General features: G+C 47.0%; 2 protein-coding genes across 3 annotated transcripts; one reads left to right on the forward strand and one right to left on the reverse strand.

Annotated features, from left to right (window-relative positions):
• LOC110402223 (torsin-1A-interacting protein 1-like) lies at window positions 875-9,142 on the reverse strand. The gene is made up of 6 exons (XM_021404028.1): window positions 8,810-9,142; window positions 8,504-8,563; window positions 7,923-8,042; window positions 7,332-7,388; window positions 4,312-4,371; window positions 875-3,423 (listed from the first exon to the last, which is right to left on the reverse strand). Exons 1-6 carry the CDS (start codon window positions 8,928-8,930, stop codon window positions 2,573-2,575), a joined length of 1,269 nt encoding a protein of 422 aa, XP_021259703.1. The 5' UTR covers window positions 8,931-9,142; the 3' UTR covers window positions 875-2,572.
• Window positions 11,502-19,799, forward strand: TOR1AIP2 (torsin 1A interacting protein 2). 2 transcript variants are annotated; one of them, XM_021404910.1, is made up of 6 exons: window positions 11,502-11,657; window positions 12,088-12,282; window positions 14,543-14,857; window positions 15,002-15,322; window positions 15,711-15,875; window positions 16,571-19,799. In XM_021404910.1, the coding sequence occupies exons 2-6, from the start codon at window positions 12,249-12,251 to the stop codon at window positions 17,329-17,331; spliced, it is 1,596 nt and encodes a 531-aa protein (XP_021260585.1). In that variant the 5' UTR covers window positions 11,502-11,657; window positions 12,088-12,248; the 3' UTR covers window positions 17,332-19,799. The 2 variants fall into 2 exon arrangements, with proteins under 2 accessions (XP_021260585.1, XP_021260586.1); XM_021404911.1 differs by having other exon boundaries at window positions 15,711-15,809.

Here is a 20,250-nt window from a genome sequence, read left to right on the forward strand (position 1 = left end):
AAGCCACAAACAGGACCTACTTCTTCAGCAGCAAGAACAGTCTTCTAATTCCAACCCTTCCCACTCCTCCAGAATGGGCTGTGCATTGCATTTTGCTTTTAATTTATTTTTCCAGACTAAGCAGCATACCATCTATTTGGAAATACAATTCACTTTTCCTGCAATTAACAAAAAAAAAAAAAAAATTATTGTCTGACTCAATGCTAAGTAAAGCATTAAGCCTTCAGTTTCCAGACACCTTCCTATTTTGTCTTGAAACAGGGGAACACAGCCCTTTAATCTCATGGGGGACAGCTTTAGAAAAAGAACCTGAATCACATGTGTTTTATTAGTAATAACAGCATGAGTCTCCCACTGTTGTGGCATAGGTTAGTCTATTTTTTTTTGTGTATGGCAATTCTGCTGAGCTTATCCTTCTTTTCCCAAGCTGGTTTTCAGTTAAGACCTGTCCCTCAGGCCAGCTCACAGCACACTAACTTGGCCCAGCAGAGGTACAGGAATGCACAGCTAGAAGTGGGCCAACAATGGAGTCATCCCTTCAGTCATCTGACTGATATGAGACAAATGAAACAAGTGAACCATATCCTAACACTGAATCAGAACTGCGTAACAGTACAAGGACACCAAGCATGAGAAAATTCAGAGCTATTACCATTTCCTGAGTCATGCCCAGTCAGGGAACAGCCCGGGTACTATCAAATACATACATCTGCATCCCAATACCTATCGCTCCACTCAAGTTTCTTAGAGCTTCTAAATTTTGCAAAAGGTTTTATTTTAGGTGTCTGTATCTGATCAAAGGGAAAGGGAAAGTCTTAAATACGTAAACAAGAAATTCTAACTACATAACATTCAACAGTCAAATCTCACGATGTTTTATAAAACAAGTAAATTTATTTTTAATGATTACTAAAATAGTTTACATAACATACAAGCAGATAGGCTATCAGGATACACTCAGAAATAAGTCACAGTTTGTTTTTTCTTTAAAAAAAAAAAAAAGCATTTGTCCAGTGAAATGTTCAAAATGTAAATGCCATCTTTTTCTTCCTGAGCTATTCTTAAACATTCAGAACAGCAGCACTTCCGTGTCTTTTTACTGTTTGTATTTCTTCTCATTAAAATAAGAACTAGTAGCCAGTGCTGGCTCTCAGTGGTAAACACAACTCCACCACTGGCTCAAGCGACCACAATTCTATGCCTCTCCAGCTGTGCTCTTTTATACACTGAAGATGATTTTGGTCAATTCCACGTCACACCCCAAACCTGTGCTTGCACTAAGAAGCCAGAAGCTCCAGCACTTCCGGGATGTTCTCCTGGTTAAGAATGTGCTGACAACATGACAGCTTAGGGGACTTGTGAGTAAAGGATGGGCCCAAGAACCACTAAGCTCTCAGCAGTTATAAGAAAATGTCGTATTAATTTGAGAGCAGTATTCACACATTCCTTCATACTCAAAACTGAATACACATAGACCAATGGTTCAACAGCAAACACGAATAGTAATGAAATGGAAGTGCTGCCATTCACCTTTTTTTTTTTTTTTTTTTTTTTTTTTTTTTTTTACAAAAACTATTTACAACAGAAAGACATACATGTTTTTAGTCTGGTGAGAGGGATTCTTGGCAGGAGGCACTCTAAAGATGTATTTTAAAAACATGCATTGCAAACCTGTTCTTCACTAAAAGCTTATGCAGCAAGCACCAGGCTATACACAGACACATGAAAAAAAGATTCGTCTTCTAGTTTACAGGGTACCACAAATAAATACATTCTTGTAATGCAAAAATAATTATCAGTTTATTAAGATGAGAAATAATTATGTCTTTCTAAGGTTTTATTTGAAAAGTAAATGTAACACATTTAGTACACGCATAGTAGACATTTTTCATTTCTCTCCAAATTTTCAGATTTGCAGAACTTCTGAAGCAGTGATGCAAAGAGGTGCTGAGGGATCACTGAACTAACATCTACTGCTAGTGTCAAGCTAATACGTTGTACTTCAGCTTTTCTCATTCTCCAAACTGGTCAGGGCAGGCTCATTTAAGGCAGAAATGCTTGCTGAAAGATTCACTACAAGTCACATATCTCTCGAGCAATTCTGCCATTTCAAGAAGTCTCCAGAGATAGCTGACATCTATGCTGCGATTAGATGGATTCATGTCACTTTATCATCATTTGTAATGTATTACAAGGAAGGTACGTTATGTCCAATGAAGGTGATGTTTTTACATCTCATTACCTTATCACACATGATACTAGCTTTACCTACCAGCAGAAAAGGATCTTCGGAGCAAAGCCAACAGTGCACCAAGACAACTTCACAAGCAGATGAGCGGTTCTGCGGTGGCACACACTTGCTTCTAACTCCAAGACACCAAACCTGAGTAAGTTACTGAAGACAACTTACCAAAAACTAGCAAGTTCCTTGCTTGCATCCTGCAGTTCTTGTTCAGAGTCCCAGTCACAGCTACTCTAGCAGAAGCAACCCTGCCACTTGATGAAGTTTCTTTGCACAGAAAGAACTGTGTGTGTCTGAGCTCAGTAGCCATAGTTCTTGCCTGTTCAGCCATCATAACACATTTTCTGTCTTCCTCTTTTCTGAAGGCCACTCTAAATCCTGTTTTGTGCATCCTTCCATAGGGAGGCTCTTTTCAGGCCAAACAGGCAAGACAAGATGAGAGATACGGCTCCACAGTCCACTCAGCTTATCTGTATCTATGCTGTTAAAAGAACTAGGAACATCTGAACTAGTGAACTTGGTCCAAAGGAAATCCCGCACCTTCTCCTCAACTTCTTGCAAGGTGAGACTTTTTGTCAGCGACTGCTCATCCAGGAGAACTGTCAGCAGAAGAGCCACATCCTTAAATGCTGCATTTTCATGGTCACAGTACTTGTAAAAGATCAAGGTGGAGCCTGCAGGCAGTAACTCAAAACGATGCACCACTGCTACCTTCTTGCCTTCTCTGAACCCCGAGCTGAGCTCATCATCTACCTCCAGCTTAACAACGTCGCTATCCAATATGGCTTTGTCTGCCCCGTTAATTTTGATTGTAGTAGCATTCTGGGAGAATGCAAAAGCATTGGCAATCTCATCACTAAGACACTTCAGTGCTTTCTCGGCTTCTTGGCCAGCTGTGAGCAGTAAGATGGCTGGCTCCAAATGCAGATGGGAAGTATTGAGGTGCTTCTCAAGGAACACATGGGTTCTTTTCCACAGGTTGGGGTCCTGACTTTGGTATGTATTTCTGAGTTTCTTCATCCGGGCCCGAAATGCTTGCAGAATTTGAGTATTTCTACTTGACAAAGTTGTATCTGGAGGGCTTAGTATTTTAATCCACAGGATGGAAATCAATGAGACAGTAATTAACAGAACAAGTAACAAAGTCCATCCATTGTGAAATCCACTTTGTGATCCATCCTCTATAGAAAAGAGGAGCAAACAACAACAAAAAAAGAAAATAAGGAAATCCAGTAGAAGTTAATGAACTCATCCCACTCTTAAGCTACTGGTGCAGTAGTTGAAAATAAGAATGTTCTAGTTTTAAAAAGAACCTTTCAGATTTTACTTTTTCAGGTTAAAAGAAGTGTTGTGAAATCTTCACTTCTTCATCAACATAGTGACACGTCGTCATTACAAGTTATTTTGAAGCATTTTCAGATTAACTAAGAAACTGGGCGTTCTTCTGAAGAAGGAGCTGTTCTGAAAATTCCACCCTTCATTCAACCAAATCCAAACTCAGCTTAAAACAGTGCTCAAAAAGGCAGAGCTTGTTCCTCCATTTAGTTTCTGCAGAAAGAGCCCGATAGAAAACCTGGCAGTACCAGAATGGTTTCTATTGCTGTTTCTCCTCCCTATCCTTTCATGTATTAAAATGCATTATTTGTATAAGGCTTGATTCTGTCCACAGTAAAACCCATAACAAAACACACCAAATTCTCTGCCAACAAAGAGCTACCCCTTATACTAGGTTGTTGGTATTTTTTGTGTGTTTTTTCTTTTTTTTAACTGTCCTAACCTTTATTAGGACAGCAACGCAACAGCATATATAACATATATATATAATAATACCACTAGGTCTGCCTCAGTTTTAATCATGGTGCAAATCTTGTAGACAGCACAGGTGGAAGATGTTAAATTGTGGTGAAAATGTCTCCCATCCATCACACAAGACTCTGCCTTCCTTAGTACTGAAAACGCATGCCCTAGTGGGCAAGGCCTCTGTTCTGTTAAGGATGCTCAGTTTGAGCAAGCAGGGGAATGGTTAAAATAACACAAGCATGAAATAGAAGTGAAAGCAGAATTCTTACTTTTGGGCAGGTGCTGTGACTGCTTCCCTGTGCTGGGCTGATCTCGGAATTTATTTCTGCCTGTTGAGATTAAGAAAGGAACATGAGAAAAATACATGACAACAATCATAACCAATCTTCCAGTGGGGAGAGGGCTTACAGTGAGACTGTAATCAGGGATATGCATTCTCCAGAAACCTACAGCACCTAGGAAAAGTCATATTTCCTTCTTACTATACGGTGGGGACACAGCAGTGATTTTGTTAATCCCATCCATTGGGATGTGATGATGTCCATCCTGCCATTTTATTCCCAGGAACTGGCTTTTCCTGGGCGGGTCCCTTGACCTCACTTCACTTAGTAGCGAAACCAGCTCACTAAAAGATTTGGATTATTTTTTCTCCCTTTCTAAAAGCTTCCTCTGCTGCGTTGCCCCACACGATGACGTGGGGACCAGGATCAAATTGGTCATTGCACAGCATTTCCACTACAGCCAGTTCTCTTAGTCCAATACAGAAGGGGGAATCCAGTACCTAGCTGACTGGCAGGGATTCCATATCCTCTTTGTGGTGGTATCTTTCCCTCATGGCTGTCAGGATCTGCTTCCAGAGGGTAAACTTTCAACTGCATCTTTGACTAACTGCAGCACCAATAGTTGGATCTTTAGCGAGAGATCCCAGCTGACTGGCTTCATCACCCTTCAAACACATGCCACTGGCCCCACTGTCTGTCCCAGCATCAAAGTAACTGTGTGTGAATGCTTTCACCTGAACACAACTGTAATCTTTGTGTACATCTCAGAGCTCACTCATACTGAGAGGCTTAATGGTGGTGGTTTCTTCCTCATCTTCACATCTTTCCATCAATTTCTTGGCCTGTTTTCCCACTGGTTTTGTGGAGGCCCCCCCCCTCCAGTATCCTCCTTCCTGTTCCTCCTCTCTCTTTTCTTCTTCTTCTGTCTGCTGTAAACAAGACGATGTTTGTCTCCATTTCTTCCCTTTTACAGGAGCAACTGACACCGATATGGGTTCTCCTTCCGAGCGAGCAGGCTGATCCTCTGTTGTAGTTCTGGGAACATCTGGAACATCCTCACTCTCCCATTGAATCATGTTGAACAGTAAGTAGGCATAAGCCAGACCCCAAACAACTTGTACCACTTTAGATCTGCCAGAACAGCAACCTTCCTCTGTTAAATACCTGACTAAACTTCCAGGGTTCCACAGTAAGTAAAGCTCCACGACACCGGGTGTCCCCACTCTTCTAAGCTCTCTCTTAGATCCCTCCACACTCTTTGCCACTCATCATTTCCCATATTTTCTGACTTTAGGGAAGATTTTCCCAGATAAAATAGACAAAAATGATGAGAATCACATTCAGGGAAATGGAACCTAATATGGTCGTTGTCTGAGCAGTCCAAAAAGGTATAAGGAAGCTGAGAGAGAAAGAAGAAAAAAAATGAAAGTCTGGTTCAATGTCTCCCGACTTGTAAAATAAGTAAGAGCATAACTCTTAATACCCAAATCATACCACAGTGTGTTCAGAGGCCACATGGATATGTCTATCAGCGATCTTAACTTCTCACATATCCATTCACCCCCAAAAAACAGAGCACCTTTCTTAGACATAGACCAACAGATTCGAACAATCGTGATCCAGAGGATAATTGAGTGTAATCCTTCAAAGAACCGTTTTAAAAGTAAAAACAATCTAATTTTTTGACTCCTTTAATTAACGATAGCAAGTTGGCATGGAGGCTGTAATGCAGGTTCAGCAGGCCTGCTATCTCAATCAGATCGCAGCCCCATATTGCACACCAATAACCGCTGAGGTTTCAACTTGAAACATGCTATTGGTCTGTTTGTTTAAATGGGTTCAGACAGCAAAATCCTAGAGACATTATCCATCAAAGAGCATTATGAGCAACTTTCCCAAGAGACCTGCAGGAATATATACAATGCAATTATTGGTCAGCATGTTTTCTTCATTTAGTCTGTTAATTAAGAAGACGTGAGAATTTCTGGCTCTTTGAGAACTACAGCAACTGGTTTCAAAGCTGAAGGCTCTTTAATAATGTGTAACCAAATCAGAATGCTGTCAGTGACACTATGGAGAATAAACTGAACAAACACACCCTTGTAGTAGTTACTTCAAGAACACCAAAATAAACACAACCACCTTGCTTCTGTATGAACGTAACGAGAGTAGGTGCTAAAAGCAGTTCTGGTTTAAGCCAGAGCTTAAATGGCTTAATGAGCAACTCTGTTCTGCAACTCTCTGTCACCCTCCACAGGGCACAGGTATGGAGCTTGTAACTGGCTTAGCTAATGCACGTCTTCTCATAGTTAACAGATCAAAATCATCCTGATTCTGTAATATTTTACAGTGGACCCTGTCCAGCACTCTTCCAAGAGGAAAAAGCCAACAAACATCAACCAACACACACACACACACAAAAAAAAAAACCAAGCAAACAAAAAAAACACTAAAGAACCACCCCCTCCATTCAAAAAGCACAAAAATCTGAAACAAGGAATCGTTCATTAGATGAACAGACTGAAGTTTACCAGCACAGAAGAATGCTGTTCCACTCCAAGATTATCAGATAGCTAGTTCAAACTGCAGCAGGTCACCATTACCCCAGGAAAGCTTACAGAGGAAGGGGACATGCGTACATATTGATTCACTGATACCAAAAGTGAAGGTTGTGTTCTTTCTCTCACCCCCCACAGTACCACTACTTGGTGCTCTGCACTTACTGACTGCCCCATAAGTCAACTCAACTCAGCCAAAACCAACAAAAAGAAAAGTGAGGGGTCATTTTCTGATGGGTCAGCAAGTTGAATAACCTCATAGAAATAGGAAAGTCTGGCTCTGGAACACAGCAGTTTCTCCAGCTTCCACGTGGGCCTGCCTCCTGACTCCCTGCCTTCCCAGACAGAGAGTAACAAGGTACAAGAAAAATACAAGCAGAGGTAAGGAAAAGAATTCTGTAGCATTCTCTTATTTACAGGGAAGGACTTGGCATCTATTTTTCTACTTACTCTGTGATTTTGTAGAATGATGCGCTTGAGTTTTCTCAAGGAAGTCAGCCTTATTTTCTGGAACCAAAGCAAAAATGATACGTAAAACTGTGATTACATCTGAGTTTACAACAGTGAGACATTTTCAACACATGTTTAGCTCTTGCTATGAAATCTTGAGAGGTTATCAGGGAAGGAGTACATAGTGTACTGCCAAACCAGATCTGCTCCATGTGATTGCCTCTCCGACTGCTCTGTAGAGGAAGAAAGCTGCCACATCTAACAGAAAGGGCCTACCACCTTTAAAGCAGGTATCAATATTGCTTATCTTGATTTGCTTTTTGGAAGACACAAGGCTGTGTATTTACCAAAGTTTAAAAGAGCAGCATTCCTTGAACACTGGGGTTTTACACCCAAGCAGATGTCACACTGCAGTTAGCTTTGATTCACGGGCAGGAGTGCACCCTGAAAACAAGCATTTTAAACGTCCTCATCCATTCAGGTTTCAGCTCAACTCCTTTTGTAACAGAACTGAAAGAATATCATTTTAGTACAATTAAGCAACCATTTATTACATCACGGGAAAGGCAGTGACAAAACTAGCGTTGTTACCTTTTAATGGCATATAAACATTTGGCTGATCCCCTGCTGGTTTCTTGGGTTCAATTACATCATAATCATTTGCCTTTTCCTTTGCTGGGCTCTCTGCAAGGAAGGAAGCTGAAGAATCACCTGTTAGGTAGGAAAATAGAAGATAAAAGGAGGACTGATATAACTGTGATATCACTAGTGGTCATAACATCACAAACCAACAGACCAAGATACAGCAAACCCACACCATCAAACCCTGCAGCCCCTGAGAGGCTGAAACCCAACTCAGTTAGCACTGCTAACCAGAAAGAATAAAGTCCAGTAAGGTGACAGAAGTCACAAGGCAAAGGTCAGGGCTGGCCAACCAGCCAAAAGCAGCAGCAAAGAGGTGCTCACAAAAAAAAGAGGTTTGAAAAGATAAAGCGGTCTTCAAGGCTGCCAAACAGCAGAGCCATGCACTGCACTACACGGTGCTGCCGCCTCCTGCGGCCACCTGCCCGCCGAGCGACCTTCCCGCGATCCCCCCGGCGCAGCCAGAAGGATGCTTCAGTTCAGCAGACGACCGAACTCGGAGGCAGGGGAGCAGCAGGGCCGGGACTCACCTGCCGCCCTGCAGGCGCGGATCGGGGGCCGCGTCAGGCTGCCGAAAGCCCGCTCGCCTCCTGCAACGAGACACGCGTCAGGCGGACGCCGAGGTCCGAGGGAGATTCGCGGGGTGACGCGGGGAAAGGAGAGCTCCCTGCGGGCACTGCTTCTCCACAAGCTCCGGGGGAGCCCGGCTTCTTGATTCCGCTGCCACCCCCCTCCACGCCCGCTTCCCTAATCCGCCCGCCCGCCCCGCTCCGCGCCGCCCCACCGCGCCCTAAAAACACAGAATCCACCGCGCTACGCCCGCCCGCGCAGCTCACCCTCCGGCGCCCCACCGGAGTCGGGCTCGGCCTCGGCCTCCTCCGAGAACCGGGGGCTCTTCCGCCTGTGCTTCAGCTCGAAGGCGAGCGGCGGAGCCCGCTCCTCGCCGTCCCCCACCATCCCGTCCTCTGCCCCGCTCCGCGCAGCACCGAAGCTGCCGCCTTTCCGCAGCGGGGGCGGCTCCGCCAACCTCACTTCCCGCGGGGGGTAGAGCTCCACGCCCGCCGCTTCCGCGTCACGTGGGACAGCGGCCGGGGTGCGCGCTGCGCCGCGCTTAGTGCAGGCCGCGCCCCGCTGCGAGGCGGGCGCTGCGGGCACGGGGCGGGCTGCGCTTCTGCTCCTTCAGCCTGCGGTGGGAGGGAAGGTTTCCAAATAAATTTCCAAAGCATACGCTTCAATCATAGAATTAAAGAATCATTAAGGCTGGAAAAGACCTCTAAGATGACCAAGCCCACCCCTCTATGCCCGCCGCCCATGTCCCTCAGTGCCACATCTCCACGGTTCTGGAAGGCCCCCAGGGACGGTGACCCCACTGCTCCCCGGGCAGCCTGTGCCAGTGCCCTGCCCAGCTCTGAGAAGAAATGTTCCCAACACCCAACCTGACCCTCCCCTGGCACAACTTGATGCCATCACCTCTCATCCTATCACTGCTACCCAGGAGCAGGGGCTGACCCCACCCCACCACAGCCTCCTTCCAGGCAGCTGGAGAGAGCCATGAGAGGTGGGACTCCACAAACCGTGTCCTTCATAAGCCAGCTGCTGGCCATTGCTCCTGTTTAAAGTCTGTCCTCAAACATCTCAGTGGACCTGCCAAGTTACGCTTCTACGTACCAGCTCATATCCAGTGACTGAATGCTGAAGGAAGACGAGCAATGTTGCCCCATGCCAACGTGCTTTTTTGCAGTAGTTTTATGATTGTGGATGTGTCCTAGACCAAGGAGTAAATCCTGCCAAGCTGCTTTTCAGTACCCAGCCTCTGAAGAGCTCAGCTTCTGCACTTGCCTCTGTCACTTGGCAAGATGAAGTTCCACCGTGTGCTTCCTTGCACTTGTGCTTCCACTGAGAAAGGGCATCCCTCTGCACGTTCATTTTCTGCTGTGATGAAATGGTGAGAGAGGAACGGATGGACAGAGGGATGCAGGACACTTTGATCTGAATGAAGCTTTGCAGCTCCTGTCCGCTGTGGCCACCGTGCTGTTTCTTATCTGTGGCTAGAAACAAATCAAGTCAAATACACCTTTGGTCAGGATGTGAGATGAATGGCAACCAAGAGCAGAACCCTTGGGGAGATCATGTTCTGTGCAGATTCTGACCTTGACTTCTTGCATAATAGAGCTATGAAGGGAGGACAGCTCACAGTAGATAAGTCAGTAAGACTTTTTCCTTCGTGGCTGGCCATTCTTCCTGTTTTTACAGCCCTCTGCTGCATCCGGTGAGGGGTTGTTCACAACAAAAGAATTTGCTGAGTCTGCCAAGAAGGGAGGTGGACTCTGTCCCCTCCACCAGCAGAGTGGCTTTGTGGTTCACAGAGGGAGCTGCTGCCTGCGTCAGAGGGAGCAGGGCATTCACTGGCCATTCCCAACCACGGAAGCACAAATGGGATGCCACATGCATCCCCTTCTGGCTTTAACATCTTTTGGTGGGTTAACATAGGCTGGTCATTCTCTCAGTCCTGCTCCTTAGCAGGACAAGGGGAGGAGATATGAGGAAAAATAAGCCTCGGGCCTCAAGATAAAAGCAATTTATTCAAAGAAAAGCAAAATCTGCTAACTGAAGCAAGGAAAAAATCAGTTATTCTATAAAGCATAGCACGGTATGAGCTGCCATGAAGAGAGTGATCTCCATCCCAGCCAGACCCCATACGTCCCTCGTACTCCAGCTCTGGGTGTGGGAGCACAAAGAGCAGACCACAGGGCAGGTTTTGTTCACCTCAGTGACATCTCCCATTGCTAGGTACATTTCTGCCAAGTCCTGCACTAGCTCTTTATGGACTTGGTGACCAGAAATGAGCTTGATCCTTTCTAACACTCTGCCTTCATCTCCCCAGTGCCACTAAGGACAGCAGATTTCCTGCACACAGCATTAAAAATGTTTTTTTCAACCCACTTTAACCTGACCTGCTGTCTGCTGTGCAGGTGTCTAAAGTTCTGGCAACAAAGGGTTTGGTGAGCAACATGGATCAAACCCCACCATCAGCCTTCTGCTCTCCAAATTGAAGGCTCCAGACACAGTCTCTGCTTCATACCAGCACCATTTCAGTTGCCTTTCCTTGTGCTTCGTTTCAGCCCTTTGCCACTGGGCTGTATTGAGGGTGTTTGTAGGCAGGCTGCAGCCTGACCTGGGGGGCTGCAGCCTCTGGTCCTTACGCAGATACTTTTCTCCTGGTGTGACATGTCCCATGTCACCAGTTCCTATGAAGTAGATCCTGGGGCAGGGGGCAGAAAGGATGGGACACATCTACCCCCTGTAGGCACAGCAAGGTGTGTTATCATTTTGTTGAAAAGCATTGCTCAAACGTATTTAAACCTACAGCACAGAAATCCAGTATTCAGAAATACAGCGCCAAAAGGTTAACATGGAATGCTCCAGCAAACAGCCCTGCTGACCGAGATGCTGCTTCTCGGGGAAGAGGCGGCTGTGTCAGAGAGGAAGGAGGAGAACTACAGCTCCCAGCAGCCTGCCCGCGCGCCCGAGGAGGGGCAGGGTTCACCTTTGCACTCACAGTGGAGGATTCGGAGCGTGTTTGGGGAAAGGACTCTCCCGCCAGCCCCAGGGCAAGACCCAGAGCCATTGCTGGCTGCCTTGCTGCTTCTAGTTGCTGTCCTGACTGGCTCCAGACCTGCCCGGGTAAGCGTCTGAAGGCACGTCATCTTTGTGCTTCCTTATTCCACGAGCGGGAATGGCACAGGGAGGGGAGGGATAGGAGTCAGGCCGGGAGAGCTACACTTTGTACCCGTGCACTCCTAATTCTTGCAGTTAGCAAGAAAACTGAGTTCCAGAGACAGCCTGGGATGGGGGGGTGGGGGGGGGGAAGGTGCCCCTCCAACTGGGAATGGAGATCCTTGGTCTGCTTGAACTCATCTCCAGTGGGGAAAGTTTCTAATGAGTTTTCCACGCTGCCTGTCACTGGTTGGCTGGCAGGCATTGCGCACTGTGAGTTCATGGCATACCGTAACGGTTACATGCACTCATTTTCCTGCAACTAAATTAACTTTGAGTGGAGGGAGGAGCCTCCGCTTCCACCATGAATCACTGCGGCTGTGTTTGCACTTATCAGGTCTACGGGCATTCAGCTGCAGCTCCTGAGGCCGAGGCGGGATGGTCGCCCTGCCAGGGGTAGAACTTGGTCAGCCACCCCACCGTGGGGGAGACAAGTCCCCACACAAGGAAAGGAGAAAGTGAAGCAAAACGGTGCTGGGACTCCAGGGGAGAAAAGAAATGGAAGAGAGTTCAAGTGTGGGTCTGCCCGGAGGTAAGTGAACTCTATGCTTGCTCCACCTCCTGGGAAAATCCCTGTGCGAAAGGCTTCAATGCTAACAAGGGAAACCGAAACCGAAAAAACTAAGAAAAATCCAGTCTTCTCCAGGCCGCCTAGTAGCAGTTTACTTTCAGTTTTGTATTCCTATCAGCAACAGGTTTAGGCTTTGTTTTTGGGATACAGCTCAAGAAGGGCTGAAGGCAGAGGTTCAGGCTGGGAGAGCTTTCTTCCTGGTACCCCAGCGCTTCCCCATGGGAAATAGCTTTGTAATGCAGTGTGCAGGGAGAGGAACACCTCTGGGCCAGCAGCCAAGTCAAGTGCAATCAGGTAGAGCAACTGCCACTGGCACTGTCGTGCACAGTAGGTGGCAGAGACAGAGTCACCTCCCTTGGTTACCAGTCAAGGAGGAGGAGGTTCTGTTGCACAGAGGTATCTTAATTGGACCTGCAGAAAGAAGTTCAGAGTTTACAACAAATTTGCTTCCAGTGCAGAGGTGTCTTCATGAGGTCGTTATCTACCAGGTGGGGATGAAACAGTTCAGCTTGAGCCCAGGATCCAAACTCTGCACAGCCCAGAAGCCAAAAATTGGTAGGCATTAAATAATAAGCCAGTTTTCCACCACCTAGGGATGTAAAACCTACAGAAGAGGCAGGGCAAAATACGGTACTTGTACCCAGCTTGAGTAGCAGGATACTTCTAGGCTCCTTGCTTTCCAGCTCCACTTAAATTCTCTGATACCTTCTTTCTTGCCCTGGAGCATTTCAGTGATACATTGATGCGATCTATAATCTGATCAGACCTGTCCTGGGCATTTGAAAGTGTATCTGTAAGAGCAGGAACAAAGTAACAAAGAATGTGACAGTCATGCTCCAAAGGAAAGTGTATTCTGACCTGTGACAAGTGCAGCTTTTGTCTGTTTCCAAATTAGTAGGGAGTTCCTTGCCATTTTTAACAGCCTTTATTCTAATTTCACGTAATTATTTCTCTATCATTATAGTTTTTTCATCAGCCATACATCATTTTTTTCTGCAAATAGTGCCTGAAATTTGAGATGCAGTTTGGTTTTGCGAGATTCAGGATGTGCTTCAAATTCTTTGTGTTCAGCCTTAGAATTTCTCCGTTGAATTTTGCCCCAGTCCTTACTTTTCACTGGCTATTTCTATGTTAGCCTAGCAGCTGGGAAGAGCAGCCCCATCAGCAATACAAGCTGAGGTACAGGAAGAAGAAAGCGGAGATAGGGTTGGCTTCCAAAGTGGCTGTTGTGTGGACACTGGCATAATTGTTATGGCCAGTATTCAGCAACAGTCTTAGAAATGCTTCAAGTCTTTTATCTTAATTTACTAGCCCAGGAAAGCCGCTGTCTGGGGAGAAGTGGTAACATACCCTGCCATGTAATGAAGGGACTGCCACCCCACATGGAATGGGGTGCACAAGGTCTGTCTAGGATAGTCTTAACTTTCAGCATAGCAGCCTCTGGAGTGCTGTGTCATTTTTCTTTAGCCACAAATCCATAATTGAAAAATGTTGATAACAAACCGGTGTTTTGACTACTGCTGAACAGTGGCTCGTACAGGCTCAAGGCTTTCTCTTAGTTCCAACAAATAGGCTGAAATGGGAAAAAGACTGGGAGGGGACACAACTGACCCAATTTGGCCAACTACTATTTTCTATGCACACCAATGTCATGCTGAGCAATACAGCTGGGGAGCAGGAAGAAGAAGGGGAGATGGGGTTAATTTCCAAAGTAGCCATTGCCTGGAGACTCTCTGGTCATCAGCCCACTTGTGGGAGGTGGTGAGTGATTGCTCTTGCATCATTTGGGACCCCCAGTCCCCTCCATTCACTTATTTGAGTGTCTCAATCTCCACCCATGAGTATTCCAACTTTTGGTTACCCCAGGTGCTCAGCTGCACCAAGGCCAACCCACCACACATTGCTGATATGATTTGAGCATCAGAAATGTTTTAAGTCACCGGTGTTGGACAGGTCAAGAGATGGACAGAGGATTGCGTCTCTCAGAGTGATTGCTCATTGGGTGGCTACCACTACAGTCAAAAACAATAGGTTCCTCTGTGTAAACATAAGGCAGTGTGATTCACTGGTGATGATGGATAGTCAAGGTAAATTCTCCTCCGTGGCAGCTTGTGTAGGTGTTTCTGAAATGCTAGAACTGGGAGTTTTACAGGGCAGTGGTGAAGTGCTGAGTGTTCTCATCTGCACGGCTAACTGAGCTTGTGAACTCCGATCCCAACAGCTGGGCCAGCCCAAGAGGAGGTGGAGAGCACAGCCAAGCATCCTGTACACCAAGAACCTCCCCAAGAATCTCCTGAGCACCCAGTGACAAGCACACTGCCTGAGACCTCCTGCAAACCAGAGGAGGACTCTTCAGAGCGTAAGCCACCAGCTGCTCACGGGGGAGAGGTGACTCTGACAGCATTAGATGGCCCCACAGTGGAGTCTCCTCAGGAGGCTCAGGTTCCTCAGGAAACTGTAGTATCACTGGAAGAGTCTGGGGAGACAAAAGACGATGCATCAGAAAGATCTCAGGAAGAAAACGGCTTGGACGGAGGTGAGTCTCTCCCCATCTGTGTGTACTGCATTTCCAAAATGCTGATAAAATGGGCCTTTCCCTAGAGGCAGAACAGGAGGAAAGCTGCTTGGTTCTTACACTGAAAGAAACTAAGCCTAGGTCTGTGAATTCCATTCCTTACAGCCAGACTGGTGCAAAATGAAACGGACAGTGCAGGAGACAGCCATGGCCTCCAGGAAGCACAGGAGGACCAGGAGACAAGCAGGCAACGTGAAAGCTCCAACACAGCAGAGGAAGATGCTTTATCAAGAAGCAAGTCATTAAGCTCTGACAGTAAAATGACACCTTCAGATCTGAATGCCCCAGCAGGTGTCACCAAGGGCCTCTTGGCAGAGGAGAGCACCAGTGTTCTGCTCCTGGGTCAGGAACCAGGAGAGCACGCAGAGCAAGTGACACAGGAGAGTGAATCCTCAGGCACGTTAAGGAGCAGACATGGGACTAAAGGTGAGCTGGTGGGTGCACACTGCTGCTGTTCCATTGTGCATGTGGCTTTGCTTTGCCTATGTGCTGGAATACAGTGAGATTTCTAGTGCCTGCTGTCAGTTCTTCTGGAGTCAAACAAGAAGGAAGGTGTTGGCTCCTTAGCACATAGTTAAGCGGCTCCTCTTTGTCCCCTTTGGCTGCTGTTCTCTTTTCAAAAGCACGAGACTATGCTGAATCTTTCTCCTTTCCCTGCCCAAAAAGCAAGGAGAGACGAGACTTCTCAAAGCAGCATTAACTTTAACTCTTTCCCACAGCTGGGAGCTCCAGGAAGATTTGTTGCATTTCTCATAACTGCCCAACTGAGCTGTTCTCTCAGCAGCAAGTAGAAAATTTGTTTCTCTCACTGTAGGACATGCAGCTCCACAGCCAGAGCCTCAGCACTGCTTGCAGAACATCACTGCCCTGAACACAGAACAGGAGAAGCCTAAAAAGTCCCTCTTAGTGAAAGGTGAGGAAAAGGAGCTTCCCTTGTGCATTACTCATCGACCAGAAGGCCCTGATCCTCCAGGAACAAGTAATGAAGCACATTTAATTCTTCTTCTCTCTCATGACCCTCCGCAGTCTTTTCTGAAGGTTTGAGGGAATCATTGCTCAGTAGGCACCGCAGATTTGGTGGAAACAGGTCGCAGATAGAGAAAGCAATCCATGCCCTTGAAGAGAAGCCCAGTTTGACCCTGTCTGTACCATACAGGTACTGACATTCCTGGCAGGAAGAGATCCTGGGAACACCAACAGTTGTATCTGAACCTCCCTGTTCTCCTTTCTGGACAGAAGCAGGGTAACTCTTGTTCTCCCAGCACAACTAGGAGGAAGGCAGCAAACACAAGAGCTTAGCTGGGTCAGCAGCCTCCCCGTGTGGAGGCAGGTGCTCCAGGCGGTCATGAACCTTAAAGAAAACAGATGAGGTGGGGTAAGAGAAGAAAGCTTGTGGGCTGCTGTAATTTCAGTCGGTGTTTTGCATTGCAATAGGGAAACTGTAGCCTTGCCCCTGTCTCTGGAGCTGTAGCCCCCCCAGGTGGTGTGAAAGACCGATGGGTCCTAGAGTATGGAGCAAGTGGCTTCTTCTCTGTTCCAGGGACCCCAAAGTGCCAACCAGAACCACTTTCCTATCGTAGCAGGGAAGGTCAAGGAAGATATAAAGAGAGGGTAGACGTGGGTCGCTTGGGACTGACTTCTGTTCCCTGTTTCCATCTCTTCCCTCTCGAGCAGGACTTGTCGTTCTGGGCCTCATATTTCTCGGCTTCTGCATATTCTGCTTCGGCAACCCAACCGCCAAGTCCCAGCCGGCCCCCAGGAACCCCACGGTGGAGGCCTTCCTGTCCCAGTTCAACCAGCTGCAGGACAGGTTCCCAGGACAGAGTCCTAACTTGTGGCTTCGCAGTCGCAAGTTCCTGCAGAAGCACCTCAACACATCCCACCACACGCAGCCGGCCATCATCATCTTCACTGCTGCCCGCAAAGGCGAGCGGACCTTGCGATGCCTTAGCACCCATGTAGCTGACACCTATTCTGCCGCCCTGCGCGCCAGCACAGTGCAGATCGATGGCAAAGATAAATCTGGGCTCCAGAGCGACCAGGCCAAGCTGGAGGTGGACTCGGAGCTCAGCTCAGCTTTCCAGGCCGGGGACCGTGCTGCGGTGATACACCGCTTCGAGCTGCTGCCAGCGGGTGCCACCCTCATCTTCTACAAGTACTGTGACCATGAGAGTGCTGCTTTTAAGGATGTGGCCCTGCTGCTGACCGTGCTGCTGGAGGAGGAGATGCTGGAGACCCACATCAGCCTCCAGCAGGTGGAAGAGAGGGTTCGTGACTTCCTCTGGGCCAAGTTCACCAGTGCCAGGGCTCCCAGCTCCTATGACCGCATGGACTCTGACAAACTGAGCGGGCTGTGGAGCCGTATCTCCCACCTGGTCCTACCGATCCACCCAGTGCAGAACATCGAGAAGGGGGGCTGCCACGCTAAGTTGTAGGGGCACAGGCTGCCGGAGTCCCAAGAAGGGTTGGAAAGCCAGCCTTGGGGCAGGTGGAGACACAAATGAACAACGAACTCACTTGGTTTAACACCAGTGCTATTTCTTCACAATTTTTCTCCTGTGCCTTCCTGGAAGAGTTCGACAGGTACAAATTGTTCCAGGCCTCCCAGCCAACTGAAGGTAACAATAGACCATATGCTTCCTTCTGACAGGTGGGAAGAGCTGATATTTTAGACTGCTAATTGCACAGGAGCACACTACAATGTGGGGAGGCAGGAGGGAAAAACAGTACGTTGCAGGAAGTAGAACAAAGCAAGGTAAACCTCACTAAAACCAACATTTGGAAGTCATGCTTCAAAAAGAAAACCGGTTTGCTAGTCAAGGGTTTGACCAGTCAGTCCTGATACAGCTCCACTGACTGACTTACACCCAAAGACCAGATCCTAAATTCAGAATGTGCAAACAAATCTGCAATCCAGAAATTCCTTCAACATCAGTGACAAGAAGTGTCAAGCTATTAGCACTTAAACACTACACGAAACAGGGAATCCCACGGAGCGGCCATTCTGAAAACAGAGAGCAAGGAAACACAAAACACTTTGTTGTCACTCTGATGGTGTGAAGCCCCAAGGCAAAGGAATGAGTAATATGGTTTAACTTATTGCTACCTTTTTAAAATTTCACTCTCGAGCCATTTATTATCAGGAGGCTACAAGCATCTCTTTGGGCTGATGCATCAGCTTTGGTCCTACATGATCCCTCTTCACCCAGATCTGATGGAAGCCATCAGAGGTATTTCTACATCATCTGCCTGCACACAGGGGAGCCCTCAGAGTCAGGACAGGAGCAAGCTGACAAAATTCCTCCATGAACCACTCCATGGCTTTTCCAGGTCCCTGGAAAAGCCCCCTTCATGGAGACTGAGTGTGTTTGCAGCCCAGCAGTTCCGTGCCTTGCTTTCCCTTGTTCTGCCTTCCTCTCCCCAGCTAACTCTTACTGAAGAATGTAAATGATAACACTGATACTTTTTTCAAGCCATGTGAGGCAGCACACCAGGTCCTTGCCCACCAAAGGTTCATTTACCTTCCTGCCAGGCAGGTGGTGCTGCAACTGGGAGCCGAGCTGATACCAGCAGATAAAGAACAAAACCTCTGGCATTAACACTCAAAATCCTCAACTAAGAAGGATGGATTCTTACCGTGCCTCCTCTTCTGTACCCCAGGAAGAGAAATCCAGGTCCCACAAAGTCTGTGGTGCTCCTGCTCACTGAATTACTGCAGGAGTGCTGGGGCAGAGCTGCTAACTCAGGGAACACCTGGGGGTAGGCACAGGTTGAGGTGTTTATAATAAGCCAGCCCCAGGTGTCAGCCCCTTGTGCCTGCAATCCTGCCTGCTGGAGAAGGAGCAGCTGGAGCAAAGCACATCTTGTTTCTGTACAGACAGCAGAGACCGAAGCCTTGCAGAGGTGGAGACTACACCTGAACATGATGCAAATCAAGTATGTTGTTTTTACAAGCAGTCCACCTAAGTGCCCCAGACCCCTGTGCTGGCCTATGGTGCCTTGCTGATCTGCTCCACCGATGGCTCAGCCATTCACCCAGTGCCTGAAGTTACCATCTGCCTCTTCTGTCCTCCGGCCGAGTGCCTTGCCTCTCCTGGGAGATCTGCGGCCATTGACTTGGAGGAAGGGACAAAAAGGAGGAGGAGAAGGTTGCAATTCGAACCAAAGAGCAGACACTTGATTTCTTTACGATGCCAGTCACGTAAAGAGACAAGATCCAGGAGTGCTGCAGCACTTTACCTGCTGCCCCAGACTTACTGATGTTTATCCCCCATGACCACCAGGGAGCTGAGTTACCCTTGAGTACAAGTTATACGTTGAGTTAGCCAAGGATTGGACATGAAGCATCCTGTTGCAGAGGTTTTAACCAAGCCCAACGTGGCTAGACATGCTGCAGCCCAGCATGAGCAGACCAGCTCCAGGCTTGTTTTTGGTACAAGATATGGGCAAGATGCTTGCTGCTTCCTCCTCTTCCTCCTTTTTATTGTTGTCCACTACTTTGGTAACAAAAAACACTGTTTCTGCTCTTCATGGTTAAGTGTTGGCGCTGACGTAAGAACTGGCGAAGCATTAATCATGTTATCACAGAATCACAGAATTGTAGGGGCTGGAAGAGACCTCTAGAGACCACCGAGTCCAACCCCCAAATCAGTATCTTAAAGTTATCTCACTACCAGTTTTATATATCGTACGCATAATGCATAGCCAGAGCATGCAATATCAACTTCATGCTGCTTGGGTACCTCGCTGTAAGCATCATCCAGCAAAGCTGTTCTAATACAGGTATATTTTTATGACCTTTTAAAGACAAAAAAACAAAACAAAACAAAACAAAACAAAAAAAAACCCTGCTTGCTTCCGAAACAAGACTTCTATTTAAAAATAAATGAGATTGTAAAAGAGACCAGCAAAGTCTTCAGAGTGAGACTGAGCCTTGCTGTATTCTACTCTTTTCTCTAGCTTGTTTCAGCTCAGAAAGCAAAAGAGCTTACCATACTGGACAAAGATCTACTTAGGTCACGTCTGTAATTCTGCAAACAAAGTGAATTTTGGAAGAACCCCAAACAATGTTTTTCTCAATTGTTTTTCAGCTGAGCCCCAAGCTGAAAACAAACCTGTGAAGGAATGCTTCAGCTCGACCCAGCTGCTAAACAAAACCCCGGCTGAAACACGCTGGGGTTTGCAAAACACTCAGTTATAATGCTGAAACTGAAATCCACTGACAACAGAAACATTTTAGAAAGCAAACGTTTCTCATTTCAACACCGTTCTCATGGGGGAAAAAAATAAGAGTTGCACACGATTTCACAACACCTCTGCATATCTGAATTCTAACATTCGTGCTGAATTACCTT

Source organism: Numida meleagris, chromosome 7, assembly GCF_002078875.1.
Source record: "Numida meleagris isolate 19003 breed g44 Domestic line chromosome 7, NumMel1.0, whole genome shotgun sequence".
Lineage (NCBI taxonomy): Eukaryota > Metazoa > Chordata > Aves > Galliformes > Numididae > Numida > Numida meleagris.